The 14,790-nt window shown below is 48.5% G+C and overlaps 1 protein-coding gene and 1 long non-coding RNA gene across 4 annotated transcripts in view; both read right to left on the bottom strand.

Annotated features, from left to right (window-relative positions):
• Positions 1-160: 160 nt before the first annotated feature.
• Positions 161-4,182, bottom strand: LOC124475311. 3 transcript variants are annotated; one of them, XR_006956906.1, is made up of 9 exons: positions 3,974-4,181; positions 3,592-3,663; positions 3,091-3,222; positions 2,411-2,454; positions 2,179-2,307; positions 1,817-1,939; positions 987-1,126; positions 661-819; positions 161-545 (listed from the first exon to the last, which is right to left on the bottom strand). It is a non-coding gene; the product is annotated as an uncharacterized LOC124475311 (long non-coding RNA). The 3 variants fall into 3 exon arrangements; XR_006956907.1 differs by having other exon boundaries at positions 2,411-3,222; positions 3,974-4,182; XR_006956908.1 differs by lacking the exon at positions 3,091-3,222 and having other exon boundaries at positions 3,974-4,179.
• Positions 4,183-4,274: 92 nt separating this feature from the next.
• wdr90 (WD repeat domain 90) overlaps positions 4,275-14,790 on the bottom strand; it is a 28,511-nt gene continuing 17,995 nt past the window's right edge. Inside the window, exons 30-43 of the mRNA XM_047031672.1 lie at positions 14,665-14,770; positions 14,144-14,265; positions 13,534-13,690; positions 13,064-13,254; positions 11,604-11,772; positions 11,295-11,427; positions 8,035-8,206; positions 7,265-7,387; positions 6,646-6,820; positions 6,067-6,197; positions 5,790-5,933; positions 5,493-5,612; positions 5,325-5,409; positions 4,275-5,052 (exon numbers count right to left, since the gene is read on the bottom strand). Coding sequence (XP_046887628.1) covers positions 4,895-5,052; positions 5,325-5,409; positions 5,493-5,612; positions 5,790-5,933; positions 6,067-6,197; positions 6,646-6,820; positions 7,265-7,387; positions 8,035-8,206; positions 11,295-11,427; positions 11,604-11,772; positions 13,064-13,254; positions 13,534-13,690; positions 14,144-14,265; positions 14,665-14,770 — 1,986 coding nt within the window. The 3' untranslated portion in view covers positions 4,275-4,894. The remainder of the gene's footprint in view (positions 5,053-5,324; positions 5,410-5,492; positions 5,613-5,789; positions 5,934-6,066; positions 6,198-6,645; positions 6,821-7,264; positions 7,388-8,034; positions 8,207-11,294; positions 11,428-11,603; positions 11,773-13,063; positions 13,255-13,533; positions 13,691-14,143; positions 14,266-14,664; positions 14,771-14,790) is intronic.

Here is a 14,790-nt window from a genome sequence, read left to right on the forward strand (position 1 = left end):
GACAGCCTGTCTGTCGTCAACATAAGGAAAAATAACAGATTTTCCCCTTTTGCCACGAGGTTGTTGTATTATTTGTTGTTGTAATAATTGTTGTTTTGACAACTGTAACAGTAATGTACCATGATTGACTGATTAAAATGCACTTTATTTTCATGTGTGTCCTATGTGTGTGTGTGTGTGGGGGGGGGGTCTATAATTATTATTATAATATAATTATTACATATACAAAATTAATAACAGAGCTACTAAATACAAAGTCTTCACCTTCATTTACAAAAAACAGATATTTAAGGACAATTCTATGAACCTGTGAGTTGCCTCAGTGGTGCTGTTGCATCAGAGGATGGATTTCTAAATAGAAAAAATAAACATATTTCTGTTCTTCAGTTCGACACTCTTGAGAGTTGAACATTCTGTGAACGGTTCCCTCGTCCTTGTTTACGGCTGACAAAGCGACACAACAGGGATGCAAACAGAGAGAAACCAACACAGATAAAACCCACACATAGTGCCACCAACCACACAAATGACGGCTTGTCACTTTCCTGTCAAGGGGAGATCAAAAATACAAGTTTTAAGTATGTAAGAATTAAGAGCGTCAGATCTGTAAAACTAAGAGGGTGGTTTTTTTTGCCCTTCTGTGTTGTATGTTTGACTCACTTCTGAGCTTAATCTTTGAATGAGAGCAAAACTGCTGAGGTGGTTGCAGGAACACACTGTGTGGGTGGAGTTTGAGAACAGGGACGTGCAGCCTTGCGTCGACCAATTTCCTGTGCCATCCGTTGACCAATACACACATGTGGGTTCAACAACATCAGACTGGGGACAGAAAGCAAATACAATTGCAAAATTAGGGCCTTATGGAATATGTTTTTGAAGTTGTAAGTATCAGCTGGACTTAGGTCAACTTTACCAAAAAGTAAGAATTTTTTTTTTTTTCATGTGTTTGTTGGCACCCAAGTACTGATAGAAAGGTTTAAGATTACCTGAAGGTGTCGGAATGTGATGTTAACAGCCTGAGGCAATCTGGTTGTGTTGCTGTTGGTAACTGATACTGTGGTAACCGTTGAGATGTTGGTTATGAAATCCAGACTTTCATAACTTAACAGAAATACAGATCCAAACCCTGCGCATAGAATGACACACACGCACGCACACACACATACCGTATAACCAATAGGGTTGGAATTTTACAATTCCGATGCCGAACCGGTACTTTTAAAACGATTCCGATTCCTCAACCAATTCTTTAAAAACTACATAAAAGAAATAAAAATAAAAAAATAAATAAAAATTAATTAAATTAAATCTAACAATATATTAATGTTTTACTGGTCCCACTGTCACTGGGACCAGGGACTGATGTCCGCAAGCTGTCGAACACGGAGCACCCCTCTTCTTTAAGAAGTAGCCTATCCCGTGTGTCGCCATATGTTTCAATAAATTCAACGTGCTTCCCCCTTCTCTTGTAATAGTTTTGAAACATTTGTTGCATTTTGCCATGTTGGAATCCTTGGCTGTGAAATACAGCCACACTTTCGACTGCTTCGCTTGAGGCATTTTAAATGCACTAAAAGCTAGCTTGCTACAGAGAAAGCGTGATATTTTTAAGTCAGTTTCGGAGCGACAGAGGGAAAACATTTCAGTCGACACATTAAGAGGAACTGAAATGACAAACCGAAATTTGCGTTCTAATCCGGTCCGATTCCTACCGGTTGTATAGGAACCGGGTTTCGGTACCCAACCCTTATAACCAATTCCTTAACTTTAAGACAATCAAAATTAAATATTGTCAATTAGTGGTGGAGTACAGTACCAGTGTAGTTCTTGTCATGACCAATTACAGTCTCCCAAGTGGTGTCAAGCAGACTGTTCTGATTGGTCAGACGGACTGGTCCTCTGGATGGATTCTTGTCCCTTGTCACCACTATCTCCAACTCTGGTAGATCAAGACACAACTGATCGTTAACCACTTTACTGCTGAACCCTCCTAAAGACTATTCATGCTTATTTACATTTATATCTCGCCAAGTCCCTGTGTGTCAATTAATTTAAACCAGAGTGGCGGGCACTTTTATCCAAGATAAAGTTGACTTGTGTCTGTGTGTATGTAATTGCAAGATGGGACATTCATTGTTGAAATTTTAGTAGACTAAAGGCTTTGGTAACTGGACTTACTTGCAAATGTCTTTCACCAGTCAACTGCTTTGTTACTTTGTAATTCTTCGGTAACTTTGTTACCGAAGAACTACTCAAACAACTGTCTTTTACCAGAGACAAGATATTTCCAAAAGCTTTTGGCAAAGTCTGCATGTGGAAAGGAGAGCAAGGCAGAGACAGAGCAAGATAAATTGTGAGTGAAACAGAATGGTGGCAATGTAGTGCAAAATATACTTCCTAAAGAACTCACCTGTACATGTGAAGCCGTTGTATTATCCAAGTCACAGTTCAGCTCTAAAAACAGAAATTTCAGAAACTAGTTTAAGTACATCATACAACTGCAGTTAGACGTTAGAAAATCATAAGAAGACAGGTGAGGAAGCAGTGCATCATGGGAGACAGTTCGGAGTTGTTTGTTCTCTTACCCTCACACTTAATTTTGTTTCTTTTGATGGTGGGACATTTTTGTGAACCGACTAAGTGAGCTATAGAACTGCTGGTCACAGGTACAAATGATACCAGAGATGGGAAGTAACGAAGGTCTGTACCTACTAAATGAGAATTTTTTGGTATCAGTACTTGACTATTTATTTTTCTGACAACCTTCCAAAAATATCTGAACTTTTTACATCTTGCATTATAAAGCCAGGCATATGACTTTAGCATGATCAATATTATTTATTGTCATTGGGGGCCTTTTGTCATTTCCTGGCTATCACGCACAACAATCGGAAGCTAGTTCACGAAGCTACCAAGGGGCAACAAGGGAAACAAGTTTAGAAAAAAAAAAAGGTTGAAAAAATAATTTTTAAAACAAGTTTCCAAAGGTTGAAAAACAATATTTTTTGTTGTTGTTGACAAAACTACCGGTACTTCTACTTGAGTGACGGATGTGTACTTTTGCAATCTCTGAATAATACACATACTCACCCACACATTTTGTACCACTGAAATCTACTGAATGGAACCCAGCTTCACACTCGCATGAGAAGGCACCGATTGTATTATTACACATTGAATGCTCTCCACAGATGGTGGGATACACATTGCACTCATCAATATCTGTCAAAGGAAATACAGGTTGTCCAATAGGGTGGAAGGTTGAATTAAAATCATTTTGAGTATTCAATAAATGCAAAACACTATGACTGAAAATAACTTTTAACTTTTATAAAGTTCATAATTATTTAGAAATCAATATTGGACCAATTATTTTTATACAGACATGGAACATTTTTGAAGTGTGGCTGAACATGTATCTACATCATCTACTTGGTGTTGGGTTCCTACTCTTGCGTGAAAATGTATTTATCATCACCCTAGGCTACAGTTCCAGTTCAGGGTATTCAAGCTATATTCAGGACATCGAGGTCACCTGTCAAAAACGCTACATTTGACCAAGATTTAACACAAACATCATAATCTACTTACCACGGCATCCGTCTTTGATGTGTCTTATATATCCTTGAGGGCAGGGTCTTTGAGCAAGGGAATACTGAAGCACTGAACACAAACAGCAGAATTTGGGTGACTGGGTTGTCGAATTATCAGAATCAGAATGGGATTTATTCACCATGAAAGTTTGCACAGATTAGGAATTTACTTTGGCAGGAAGGTGCATACAATAAACATAAAGGAACCTAAGATTAAAACATGTGGACTATCTATACTATCTCACTGAAATTGTCTCAGTGAGTAACAATCAAGGTAAGTTATTTGAACTTGTATGTCTTGAAAACATTCTTTAAGAGAGTTAGGTCTCTTAATAATTCTCTACAGCACTTGAAGCACAATAAAGAATAAAATTGCTCACCAACAATCCAGAAGTAAAAAATCGTCTTCATTGTAGAAACTGAAAAGTGAAGTGACCCTGTCAGCCCCAACTATGACAGACGCATTTAACTTTTTCCAAATTCCTCGTGTAATATTTCACTTTCAAAACATATTGGCCTGTGGTCATGACTTCCCCTTTATAAAAGCGGAATTGAGAAGCACAAAGAGAAAAGTCATGACAAACGTCACTACAACCAATCCAAGACAGAGATTTAATTAAGTTAAAGTGAGTTTACTTTTGCCAATGAATGCAATTGATGACAACTACATCCATATTGTCTTAAAATTGTTTATTTAAAAGAACAGTTACAAAAATAAATAAGTGTTGATTTGAACTGTAGCATTTAGTGCATAATTTATAGTTTGAATTGAACAAACATGTTAAAAAACTGTTTCATATAAACTAAACTAAACAAATCCCAGATTTAAAGAACCAACAGACATTACAGAAGAGGTTTTCCTTCATGAATTAAATATTTCAAGACAGAATTTTCTTGCAAAGTCAAATAAAAACCACTGACTTACAATCATGCGTGTAAACAATATCCTCTCTGTCCATGTTTTTGAATTAAGTCCTACCATCAACAGATCAATATTGGAGTGGTGTTTAGGTGACCTACAAGGTTGCCATCACCACCAACACAGTAACATTCTATTAAATCGACTTCAGTTCCAGGTGAGGTTTAACATTTAGCATTTCAAATATTTCCCAACACCACCCATATCATTCATTTCAATTAAATCGACTTTGGTCCAACTATAAAAACAGAGCTTTTGAAAACGTTATCAGTATGCACACAGACAGACAGACAGACAGAGATGGGACAGACAGGCAGAGCCTGAGACAGGTCTGAGGGTGCCAGGATGTTGTCAGCATGGCGACCTGCCCCTCTCTCCAGATCTACAGGCCCTGGACTTCCCAGAGCAGGATCTCATTGTAGGCTGAGCTGAACAGCAGCTCCCCCGAGGGGGAGAAGCGACACGTCTGGAGAGAGTCGCTGTGGTGGAGGAAGTCCTGGAACCTGCCGCTGGAAGACTGGATCAGCTTCAGCACCCTCTCTGCCAGACACACACACACAGCAGGCTAGTACAGGCCATTCATCTGACGTAAGCACTAAGGGATACCGTGCAGAGAATTACCGTCTGGGAAAACTCTGATCACTCCTCCCATCGAGGAAGTGTACAGCTTGGCGTTTACAGTATCTCAAAGACCGCCGTGGTACACAGGTTTGCAGGTCAGCACAAGGTTGATGTATTTACATTTGTAAAAAAAAACACAACAATAACCCCCTTTCTCCCATCACACCCTGGTGTGTGCAGTACTCAGGTACCTTGGGAGCCCACGGCAACCAGATGTCCTTTGGAGGAGAGACTGAGGCTCGTGGCCCAGTGAGACAAGGCGATCTTCTTAACAACCTGAGGCAATGGGAGAACGACATGCAAGGTTCAGCAAGGAGAGAGGGACGAGCATGTGGATTTAGACGGAGGGTCGTTGGTACCTGTTTTAAAGACAGGCTGTAGAAGGACAGCTCTTTCTCCACCCCAAAGCCTGTGTAGATGACGAGGCCAGGGTCTGTGGGGCTGAAAGCTGCCAAGCTGGGGGGTAGGCTGTCTGGGTCCTGATATGTGTGTGTGTGTGTGTGTAAGAGAGAGAGAGACATGATTAAATGAGTGAGCCAACATGACATATGGAGTAATAGTCTAATTTCATCAGTAAATAGAACCTGCTACGAGGCCATTCTACCGTAAGCAATGTCTTTTGTCAGTGTCACTGCATACGGTGTGAGAAACTTTACCTTGGGGTGGGCGGGAGCAGGGAACGTGAGCCAATCAAGCAGTTCACACTTATCCTTCATCCAATCAGATGCCCAAATGCTGACACGTCGGTCTGCACTGGCAGCCAACCACATGTCGTTTCCTTTGAGTCCAAACTCTTTGTACTGAGGGATAGAACACATTCATGGTACTCAGGGTGGGATTTTCCTTTTCGACAGTGGGGGTGGTCCTGCTTGTTAAACACCCAGGTCTGCAGGTGTCTAGGTAGAAGCTGCAGCGCAGTTCATGAACACAGACCTGTTTTTTCACACACTGCATGGTGGTGATGAGTGCCCCCTTGTGGTCACCAAGGACGCGGACGACCTTTCCGGTCACGGGGCTGCTCACCGCTATCAGCCCATCCTTTCCCGCCGACAGAAGCACAAGACCTGAGATTCAGAGGTCAAGCAAGGTTTCACATACAGCAGTCAGACCACTGTGACAAACCAAACACGAGCTGTTCTTGTGCTGACGTGCAGGAACGCACAAGGAAAAACAGAAAGGGCCTTGATTAATAAGGCCTGCTATTGTTCATCTCATTCACTCACAACATTATTTCTCACACTTTTCCTAGTATATTTTTTTGTTTGTTGGTGTGTATAAGATCATACACATCCCACAAGAGAGTAAAAATATATATACTAGAACTCTACAAAAGAGTGATCAATTGTTGTGTGAGTATAGGAGGTATATACCAGGCCTGTTTACCAAGGGTATATGGGTAAGAGAGGATTGACATTTCATTTAAATGTACCCCAAAAAATTGGGGGGGGAAAAAAACATTCACTGTGCAGTCAGTTTCTAAACAACTTTGGCGTGTTCCCGGAGGGCGCTGACCATTAACGGAGTACTGGACCGAGGTAACGGCCACCGGGTGAGGCTGCAGCTTGAGCTCCATCTCAGAGGACGACAGGCGGAAGATCCGGAGGGTTCCGTCACTGTAGCCCGCCGCTACGCACGCGCCCCCCGTAGATGAACCCTGTTCGGGGCTCCAACAAACACACTTGCAGTTCTGACCCACAGAGGAAGGCAGGGGGAGGTATAGAGGGAAGAGGGTTATGTCAGTCAGGTGGTCAGGTGGCTGAGCTGTTAGGGAATCTAGTAATCAGAAGGTTGCCGGTTCGATTCCCGGCCATGCATAATGACGCTATGCCCTTGGGCAAGGCACTTTACCCTACTTGCCTCGGGGGAAATGTCTCTGTAATTACTGTAAGTCGCTCTGGATAAGCGCGTCTGCTAAATGACTAAATGTAATGTAAATATATGTCGCTCTCAGCAGATTCATCGTTGTCAAAGACTGTCTAGATTTGCACTGGCTTTGGGTGATTGTTTCAACTCTTTCTAATGCCCTTGTGTTAAGTACTAACAGGTGATCAAATTAATCAGTTTGACTCGGAAAATTCACACATCCACTTTCAATGGGTTTAGAATTCCACTAGCCCAACAGCGCCCTCACCTGGTTGAGCACCAGGAACTGCATCACCAGCTCATTGCTGGGGGAACACCAGACCCTGACGCTTCCATCCTCTCCACAGGTGGCAAAGTGGGTCTCGCCTGGGCTGAAAACCACGTCATTCACCTGTCAACGAAATAATGAGGGGGTCCGAGTTAGCAACACTGATACAGGCAGCTCTGTGAAAAGAATTGAGAGGAGAAAAATTGTCTGAAGACCACGCACACACACACACACACTTATAGAGCTGAGGTTTAGGAGTCGTCACCTTCAAAAAGTGAGATGACACCTTTCTAGTTTTCCCTTTGACCCAGTCATTCCCAACCTTTCCACTGCACAGCCCACTTGCATAGCTCAAATATTTTTTTGATCGAACTTACGTGACTGCTCGCTCACGGAAGTTGTCGACATAGCTTATGCAATATGCTTTACTATGAAGTGATGCATTCATAGTGAATTAAAGTGGACGTATGCAATTTAACATGGAAATTACAGTCGGGCTACTGTCAACGTGCCAAGCAGAATTTTAATAATAATTTGCAAACAGTATATATGAATATTTTGGATTTATATTCATTCTTCATATTTTAGCTTCTATTGGTTTGGTGGCCAACCTGAATCACCCACAGGTTGGGAATCGCTGCTTTTAGCGAGGGAGTAGGGGAGACCAGGGATGGTTGATATTGATGACATCACTGTAGTTCCTTTCTAATTGGTCAAACTGACAGTGTTACAACTAACCCCGTGTTCCTTTCATCCCCAGTCTCCCCTACCTTGGTTTTGTGTCCGCTTATGAGGCGTATGCTGGAATTGTCCACCCAGTTGATGTACCACAGTGTGCCCGCCGTGGTGCCCACGATTCCCATGTCCAGAACGTCATCAAACGCAGCGCTCACCACGGTCCCGTCCAGAACGATCTCCTGCTCCAATAGCACCAGGGCCCCTCTGACAGACAGACGCACCGACCAATCAAATCAGGACAGTAAATATGATATACTTTATTTTATCAGACAATCAGAAAGCAGTCCCATGAGGGGTAGAAGGGAGGGATGAGGGCTAGGAGGGAGGGATGAGGGCTAGGAGGGAGGGATGAGGGGTAGGATGAGAGGGGTAGGAGGGTGGGATGAGAGGGGTAGGAGGGAGGGATGAGGGGGGTAGGAGGGAGGGATAAGGGGTAGGAGGGAGGGATGAGGGCTAGGAGGGAGGGATGAGGGCTAGGAGGGAGGGATGAGGGGTAGGAGGGAGGGATGAGGGGGGTAGGAGGGTGGGATAAGGGGTAGGAGGGAGGGATGAGGGCTAGGAGGGAGGGATGAGGGCTAGGAGGGAGGGATGAGGGGGGTAGGAGGGTGGGATAAGGGGTAGGAGGGAGGGATGAGGGCTAGGAGGGAGGGATGAGGGCTAGGAGGGAGGGATGAGGGGTAGGATGAGAGGGGTAGGAGGGTGGGATGAGAGGGGTAGGAGGGAGGGATGAGGGGGGTAGGAGGGTGGGATAAGGGGTAGGAGGGAGGGATGAGGGCTAGGAGGGAGGGATGAGGGCTAGGAGGGAGGGATGAGGGGGGTAGGAGGGAGGGATGAGGGGTGGGAGGGAGGGATGAGAGGGGTAGGAGGGAGGGATGAGAGGGGTAGGAGGGAGGGATGAGGGCTAGGAGGGAGGGATGAGGGGGGTAGGAGGGAGGGATGAGGGGGGTAGGAGGGAGGGATGAGGTGTTGGAGGGAGGGATGAGAGGTAGGAGGGAGAGATGAGAGGTAGGAGGGAGGGATGAGAGGGGTAGGAGGGAGGGATGAGGGGTAGGAGGGAGGGAGGGATGAGAGGGGTAGGAGGGTGGGATGAGGGGTAGGAGGGAGGGATGAGGGGGGGTAGGAGGGTGGGATAAGGGGTAGGAGGGAGGGATGAGGGGTAGGAGGGAGGGATGAGGGGTTAGGAGGGTGGGATGAGGGTTAGGAGGGTGGGATGAGGGGGGTAGGAGGGAGGGATGAGGGGGGTAGGAGGGAGGGATGAGGGGGTTAGGAGGGTGGGATGAGGGTTAGGAGGGTGGGATGAGAGGGGTAGGAGGGAGGGATGAGGGGGTTAGGAGGGTGGGATGAGGGCTAGGAGGGAGGGATGAGAGGGGTAGGAGGGAGGGATGAGGGGGTTAGGAGGGTGGGATGAGGGCTAGGAGGGAGGGATGAGGGTTAGGAGGGTGGGATGAGAGGGGTAGGAGGGTGGGATGAAAGGGGTAGGAGGGAGGGATGAGGGGTGGGAGGGAGGGATGAGGGGTAAGAGGGAGGGATGAGGGCTAGGAGGGAGGGATGAGGGGGGTAGGAGGGAGGGATGAGGGGTGGGATGAGGGTTAGGAGGGTGGGATGAGAGGGGTAGGAGGGAGGGATGAGGGGGGTAGGAGGGTGGGATAAGGGGTAGGAGGGAGGGATGAGGGCTAGGAGGGAGGGATGAGGGCTAGGAGGGAGGGATGAGGGGGGTAGGAGGGAGGGATGAGGGGTGGGAGGGAGGGATGAGGGGGGTAGGAGGGAGGGATGAGGGGTGGGAGGGAGGGATGAGGGGTAGGAGGGAGGGATGAGGGCTAGGAGGGAGGGATGAGGGGGGTAGGAGGGAGGGATGAGGGGTGGGAGGGAGGGATGAGAGGGGTAGGAGGGTGGGATGAGGGGTAGGAGGGAGGGATGAGGGGGGGTAGGAGGGTGGGGGGGTAGGAGGGAGGGATGAGGGGTGCTAGGAGGGAGGGATGAGGGGATGAGGGGGGTAGGAGGGAGGGGAGGGAGGGATGAGGGGTAGGAGGGAGGGATGAGGGCTAGGGGGGGTGAGGGGGGGAGGGATGAGGGGTGGGAGGGAGGGATGAGAGGGGTAGGAGGGAGGGATGAGGGCTAGGAGGGAGGGATGAGGGGGGTAGGAGGGAGGGATGAGGGGTGGGAGGGAGGGATGAGAGGGGTAGGAGGGTGGGATGAGGGGTAGGAGGGAGGGATGAGGGGGGTAGGAGGGAGGGATGAAGGGTTAGGAGGGTGGGATGAGGGTTAGGAGGGTGGGATGAGGGGGGTAGGAGGGAGGGATGAGGGGGGTAGGAGGGAGGGATGAGGGGGTTAGGAGGGTGGGATGAGAGGGGTAGGAGGGAGGGATGAGGGGTTAGGAGGGTGGGATGAGGGTTAGGAGGGTGGGATGAGGGGGGTAGGAGGGAGGGATGAGGGGGTTAGGAGGGTGGGATGAGGGGGTTTGGAGGGTGGGATGAGGGGTAGGAGGGAGGGATGAGGGCTAGGAGGGAGGGATGAGGGCTAGGAGGGAGGGATGAGGGGGGTAGGAGGGAGGGATGAGGGGTGGGAGGGAGGGATGAGGGGGGTAGGAGGGAGGGATGAGGGGTGGGAGGGAGGGATGAGGGGTAGGAGGGAGGGATGAGGGCTAGGAGGGAGGGATGAGGGGGGTAGGAGGGAGGGATGAGGGGTGGGAGGGAGGGATGAGAGGGGTAGGAGGGTGGGATGAGGGGTAGGAGGGAGGGATGAGGGGGGTAGGAGGGAGGGATGAGGGGTGGGAGGGAGGGATGAGGGGTAGGAGGGAGGGATGAGGGCTAGGAGGGAGGGATGAGGGGGGTAGGAGGGAGGGATGAGGGGTGGGAGGGAGGGATGAGAGGGGTAGGAGGGAGGGATGAGGGCTAGGAGGGAGGGATGAGGGGGGTAGGAGGGAGGGATGAGGGGTGGGAGGGAGGGATGAGAGGGGTAGGAGGGTGGGATGAGGGGTAGGAGGGAGGGATGAGGGGGGTAGGAGGGAGGGATGAAGGGTTAGGAGGGTGGGATGAGGGTTAGGAGGGTGGGATGAGGGGGGTAGGAGGGAGGGATGAGGGGGGTAGGAGGGAGGGATGAGGGGGTTAGGAGGGTGGGATGAGAGGGGTAGGAGGGAGGGATGAGGGGTTAGGAGGGTGGGATGAGGGTTAGGAGGGTGGGATGAGGGGGGTAGGAGGGAGGGATGAGGGGGTTAGGAGGGTGGGATGAGGGGGTTTGGAGGGTGGGATGAGGGTTAGGAGGGTGGGATGAGGGCTAATAGGGTGGGGCAGACCGGTCCTCTGTGGTAGCAGTGCCTCCTCCTGCTCCTCCTGGCCTCAGGCTCTGTACAGCAGAGACCCCCCACAGTCTCAGCCGACGCGTGTTGCTGCCTGTCAGCAAGCGGTTCCCTCTGCACAGCAGCACTCCTTCACACACACACACACACACACACACACGACAATGTTGAGCCCTGCCAAAACCCAGACTCACTGACTCTCTCACACACTAACAACAACAACAACAACCTATTGTAGTGTATTACACAGCAATAGAAGAGATACTGCAACACATCAACTTGGCTGGCGTGCATGTGACACAGTACCTATCTCTCCCTGGTCTGCCTCCCAAGTCATGAAGCAGCGCTGGCTCAGACAGTCCCAGACACACACGTGTCCTCCGTTAGTGCCCGTGAACAGGATGTTGTTAGTGTTGTAGCATAGCGCCGTCAGCTCCACCTCCCCCACCTCCTCAGGGACGGCCATGTTCTGCATCTACAGGGGGGGGGGGGGGGGGGGGGGGGGGGGGGGGGGGGGGGGGGGGGGGGGGGGGGGGAGGGAGGTGGAGAGGAGGGAGGTGGAGAGAAGGGGAGAGGAGGGGAGGGAGGTGGAGAGGAGGGAGGTGGAGAGAAGGGGAGAGGAGGGGAGGGAGGTGGAGAGGAGGGAGGTGGAGAGGAAGGGAGGGAGGTGGAGAGGAGGGAGGTGGAGAGGGGGAGAGGAAGGAGGTGGAGAAGAGGGGAGGGAGGTGGAGAGGAGGGGAGGGAGGTGGAGAGGAGGGAGATGGAGAGAGGTGGAGAGGAGGGTAGGGAGGTGGAGAGGAGGGAGGTGGAGAGGAGGAGAGGGAGGTGGAGAAGAGGGGAGGAAGGTGGAGAGACGGGAGGAAGGTAAGAGGAAGAGGTTAAGTAACCCCTAGTTTTAGTGATAACAAACCTCCATTAAGTCATAATGATACACACACTGGGTTGTAACAAACTAGAGTCTCTCATACCTATGTCATTTCAAAACACCTAGAACAGGCAAAGATTGCGGTGATGGATTAAAGCAGACAGTAGAGCAATTAAATATCTTTTCACTGGAAAAAAATTATTACAATTCTGGCATCACAGCTTTTTGTCGCCTTTGGCCTTAATGTGACGGCTCTCCACATACCACTGCACATTGTGTAATAACTGTCATTACCAGCCTATTAAAAACATAACAAGACCAACTCATCACAAGGGCAGAAACAGCTGTGTCAGCTGAGAATGAATAGCATAATTAATGTAATGACAGTCAATCAAGTGTGAGACCCTCTGAGACACCGAGAGACTGATTAAAGTCTCTCGTCATTAGGGCAGCTATTTATCCACTGGGTCTCAGGTGTAGTGTGTGTGTGTGTGTGTGTGTGTATGTGTGTGTGTGTGTGCGTGTGAGCATAGAGGCACCATCAACTCCATGACTGATGAGGTGGTGTGCTCCACTCCACTCCCACACAGACGACTAACGACTACAGTGGGCGTCTTAATAGGGACTATTAAGAATATTCTATTCACCGACAATTAGAAACAAAGTGTCAATACATTAATTCAGCAAACCTTTTTATCCAAACTGTGCACGTAGTAAATACAGCAGCTGATCAAGGATAAGCATGTCAATAACCCTCGCCTGTATAAACAGGTTATCATTAAAAAAGAAACAAGCTTTTGGAATACTAAAGCAAAGCTGACGCTCAGTTTCATGAGGAGCTGTGAGAGAACAGTACCTGGAGCTCCAGGTCTGGGTCTGAGGAGCTGTGAGAGATCAGTACCTGGAGCTCAGGGTCTGGGCTTGAGGAGGTGACCTGGCAGAACGCCACCCCCAGGCGGCCCACGCAGGCCAGCTGGCTGGCGGCCGAGGGGCTGAAGGCCACATCGTGGAGCGGCCCGGCCACGCCCACCCTGGACAGCAGCTGGAAGCTCCTGCTGCTCCACAGAGCCACTTCTGGCTCGCGGAAGTCTCCTGCAGGGCGGGGGAGGGACGGGAGGGAATTTAAACCAATTTGCACACGACCGGAAACGGTTGTGTAGACACCTGTGGCTGGCCGTTGGCTAATTTTACTGCCATGACATTTTCAAACCCCACTCGCATTGTAATTTTATCCAGTTTTCTGTTATAGAGATTTCTCCCTTCCCCCCACACACACACTGTTTGACATGATGCAAACAACCTCCCCCTCAAAAGAAGTCAAAAAACCACCAGCCCCTTGGAAGCGGCCCCAGGGTAACCAGTCAGACTGACCAACAGAGAGGAAGAGGAGGTCGTCCCTGGAGAAGGCCATGCTCTGCACTGCCCCCCGGTGGTGGGACATGGTTTTCCTGCAGGCGCCGTCCTGAACGTTCCATATGCAGATTAGGCTTGTGGCGCCATCGCGCCCCCCCGCCGCCGACGCCACCATCTGGACACAGATAAACACCCAGTTTAACCCCACGACAGCAGATCCACAGCCTTAACTAGGGAGTATTGACACACTGTTGTTTAAGTCCACGCTGATCCTTGACATACATGACCAGAAAAGAAAGTGAAGACAAAGGACAGTAAATGGGAGAATCCGGTCACGTGACTGCCCTATCTTACCACACACTGACATCAAGACCTCTTGTGAAGCCTATAATTAACATCACCATCATTGTCACCATCACACCTATAATTACAATCATCAGCCCTGTTCGTATCAAAATGAACTCACTTCCTTAGCTCGTTCCTGTAGAGGAACTGTCCACCACAGTTCCCAAATGAAATTCAAGTATTCTAGTAACTCTGTGTGCAATTATGTAAAATGAAGAAGTGGAAATAAAACTGAAGTAAAAAAGATCCCCCTTATCTGGTCGTCCCCATCCCTAGCACCTACTAGTGCGTCGTTGGAAACAGCCAGAGTGGAGACTTCCTCTGTGTGACCTTGCCAGTGCCTCTGAGAGCCCGTGTGAAGGTTTTCCAGCACCACCACGCTACCACACGAGTACGCAAACAGGCCTGCAAACAGCCACAAACATTCAAACATAAACTGTTAGATATTTCTTCTTCTTAAATATAATATTTCCGTAAATATACAATATATTATTATTACATAACATATATGCACTATATGTTAACATTTACATTAACATTTAGCAGACGCTTTTATCCAGAGCGACTTACAGTAAGTATAGGGACATTCTCCCCGAGGCAAGTAGGGTGAAGTGCCTTGCCCAAGGACACAACGTCATTTTGCACGGCCAGAATCGAACCAACAATCTTCTGATTAATAGCCTGACTCCCTAACCACTCAGCCATCTGACCCCTAAGTTAAGTTAAGCTACTAATAGTGTATTGTTAATAATATTAGTATTATATATATTATTATTTCATAAATGTTTCTGATATTATCAGTACCTGTATCTGGATTCCACACCATGTTTCCACGTCCATTCCCGTTGTAGCCAATCACAGCTTTTAAACTCAAGCCCTGTTTTCCTGATTGGTGGGCGTTCCCAGCCGTCTGAGAGAGAGATAAAACAA

This window comes from Hypomesus transpacificus, chromosome 13, assembly GCF_021917145.1.
Source record: "Hypomesus transpacificus isolate Combined female chromosome 13, fHypTra1, whole genome shotgun sequence".
In the NCBI taxonomy this organism is placed as follows: Eukaryota; Metazoa; Chordata; class Actinopteri; order Osmeriformes; family Osmeridae; genus Hypomesus; species Hypomesus transpacificus.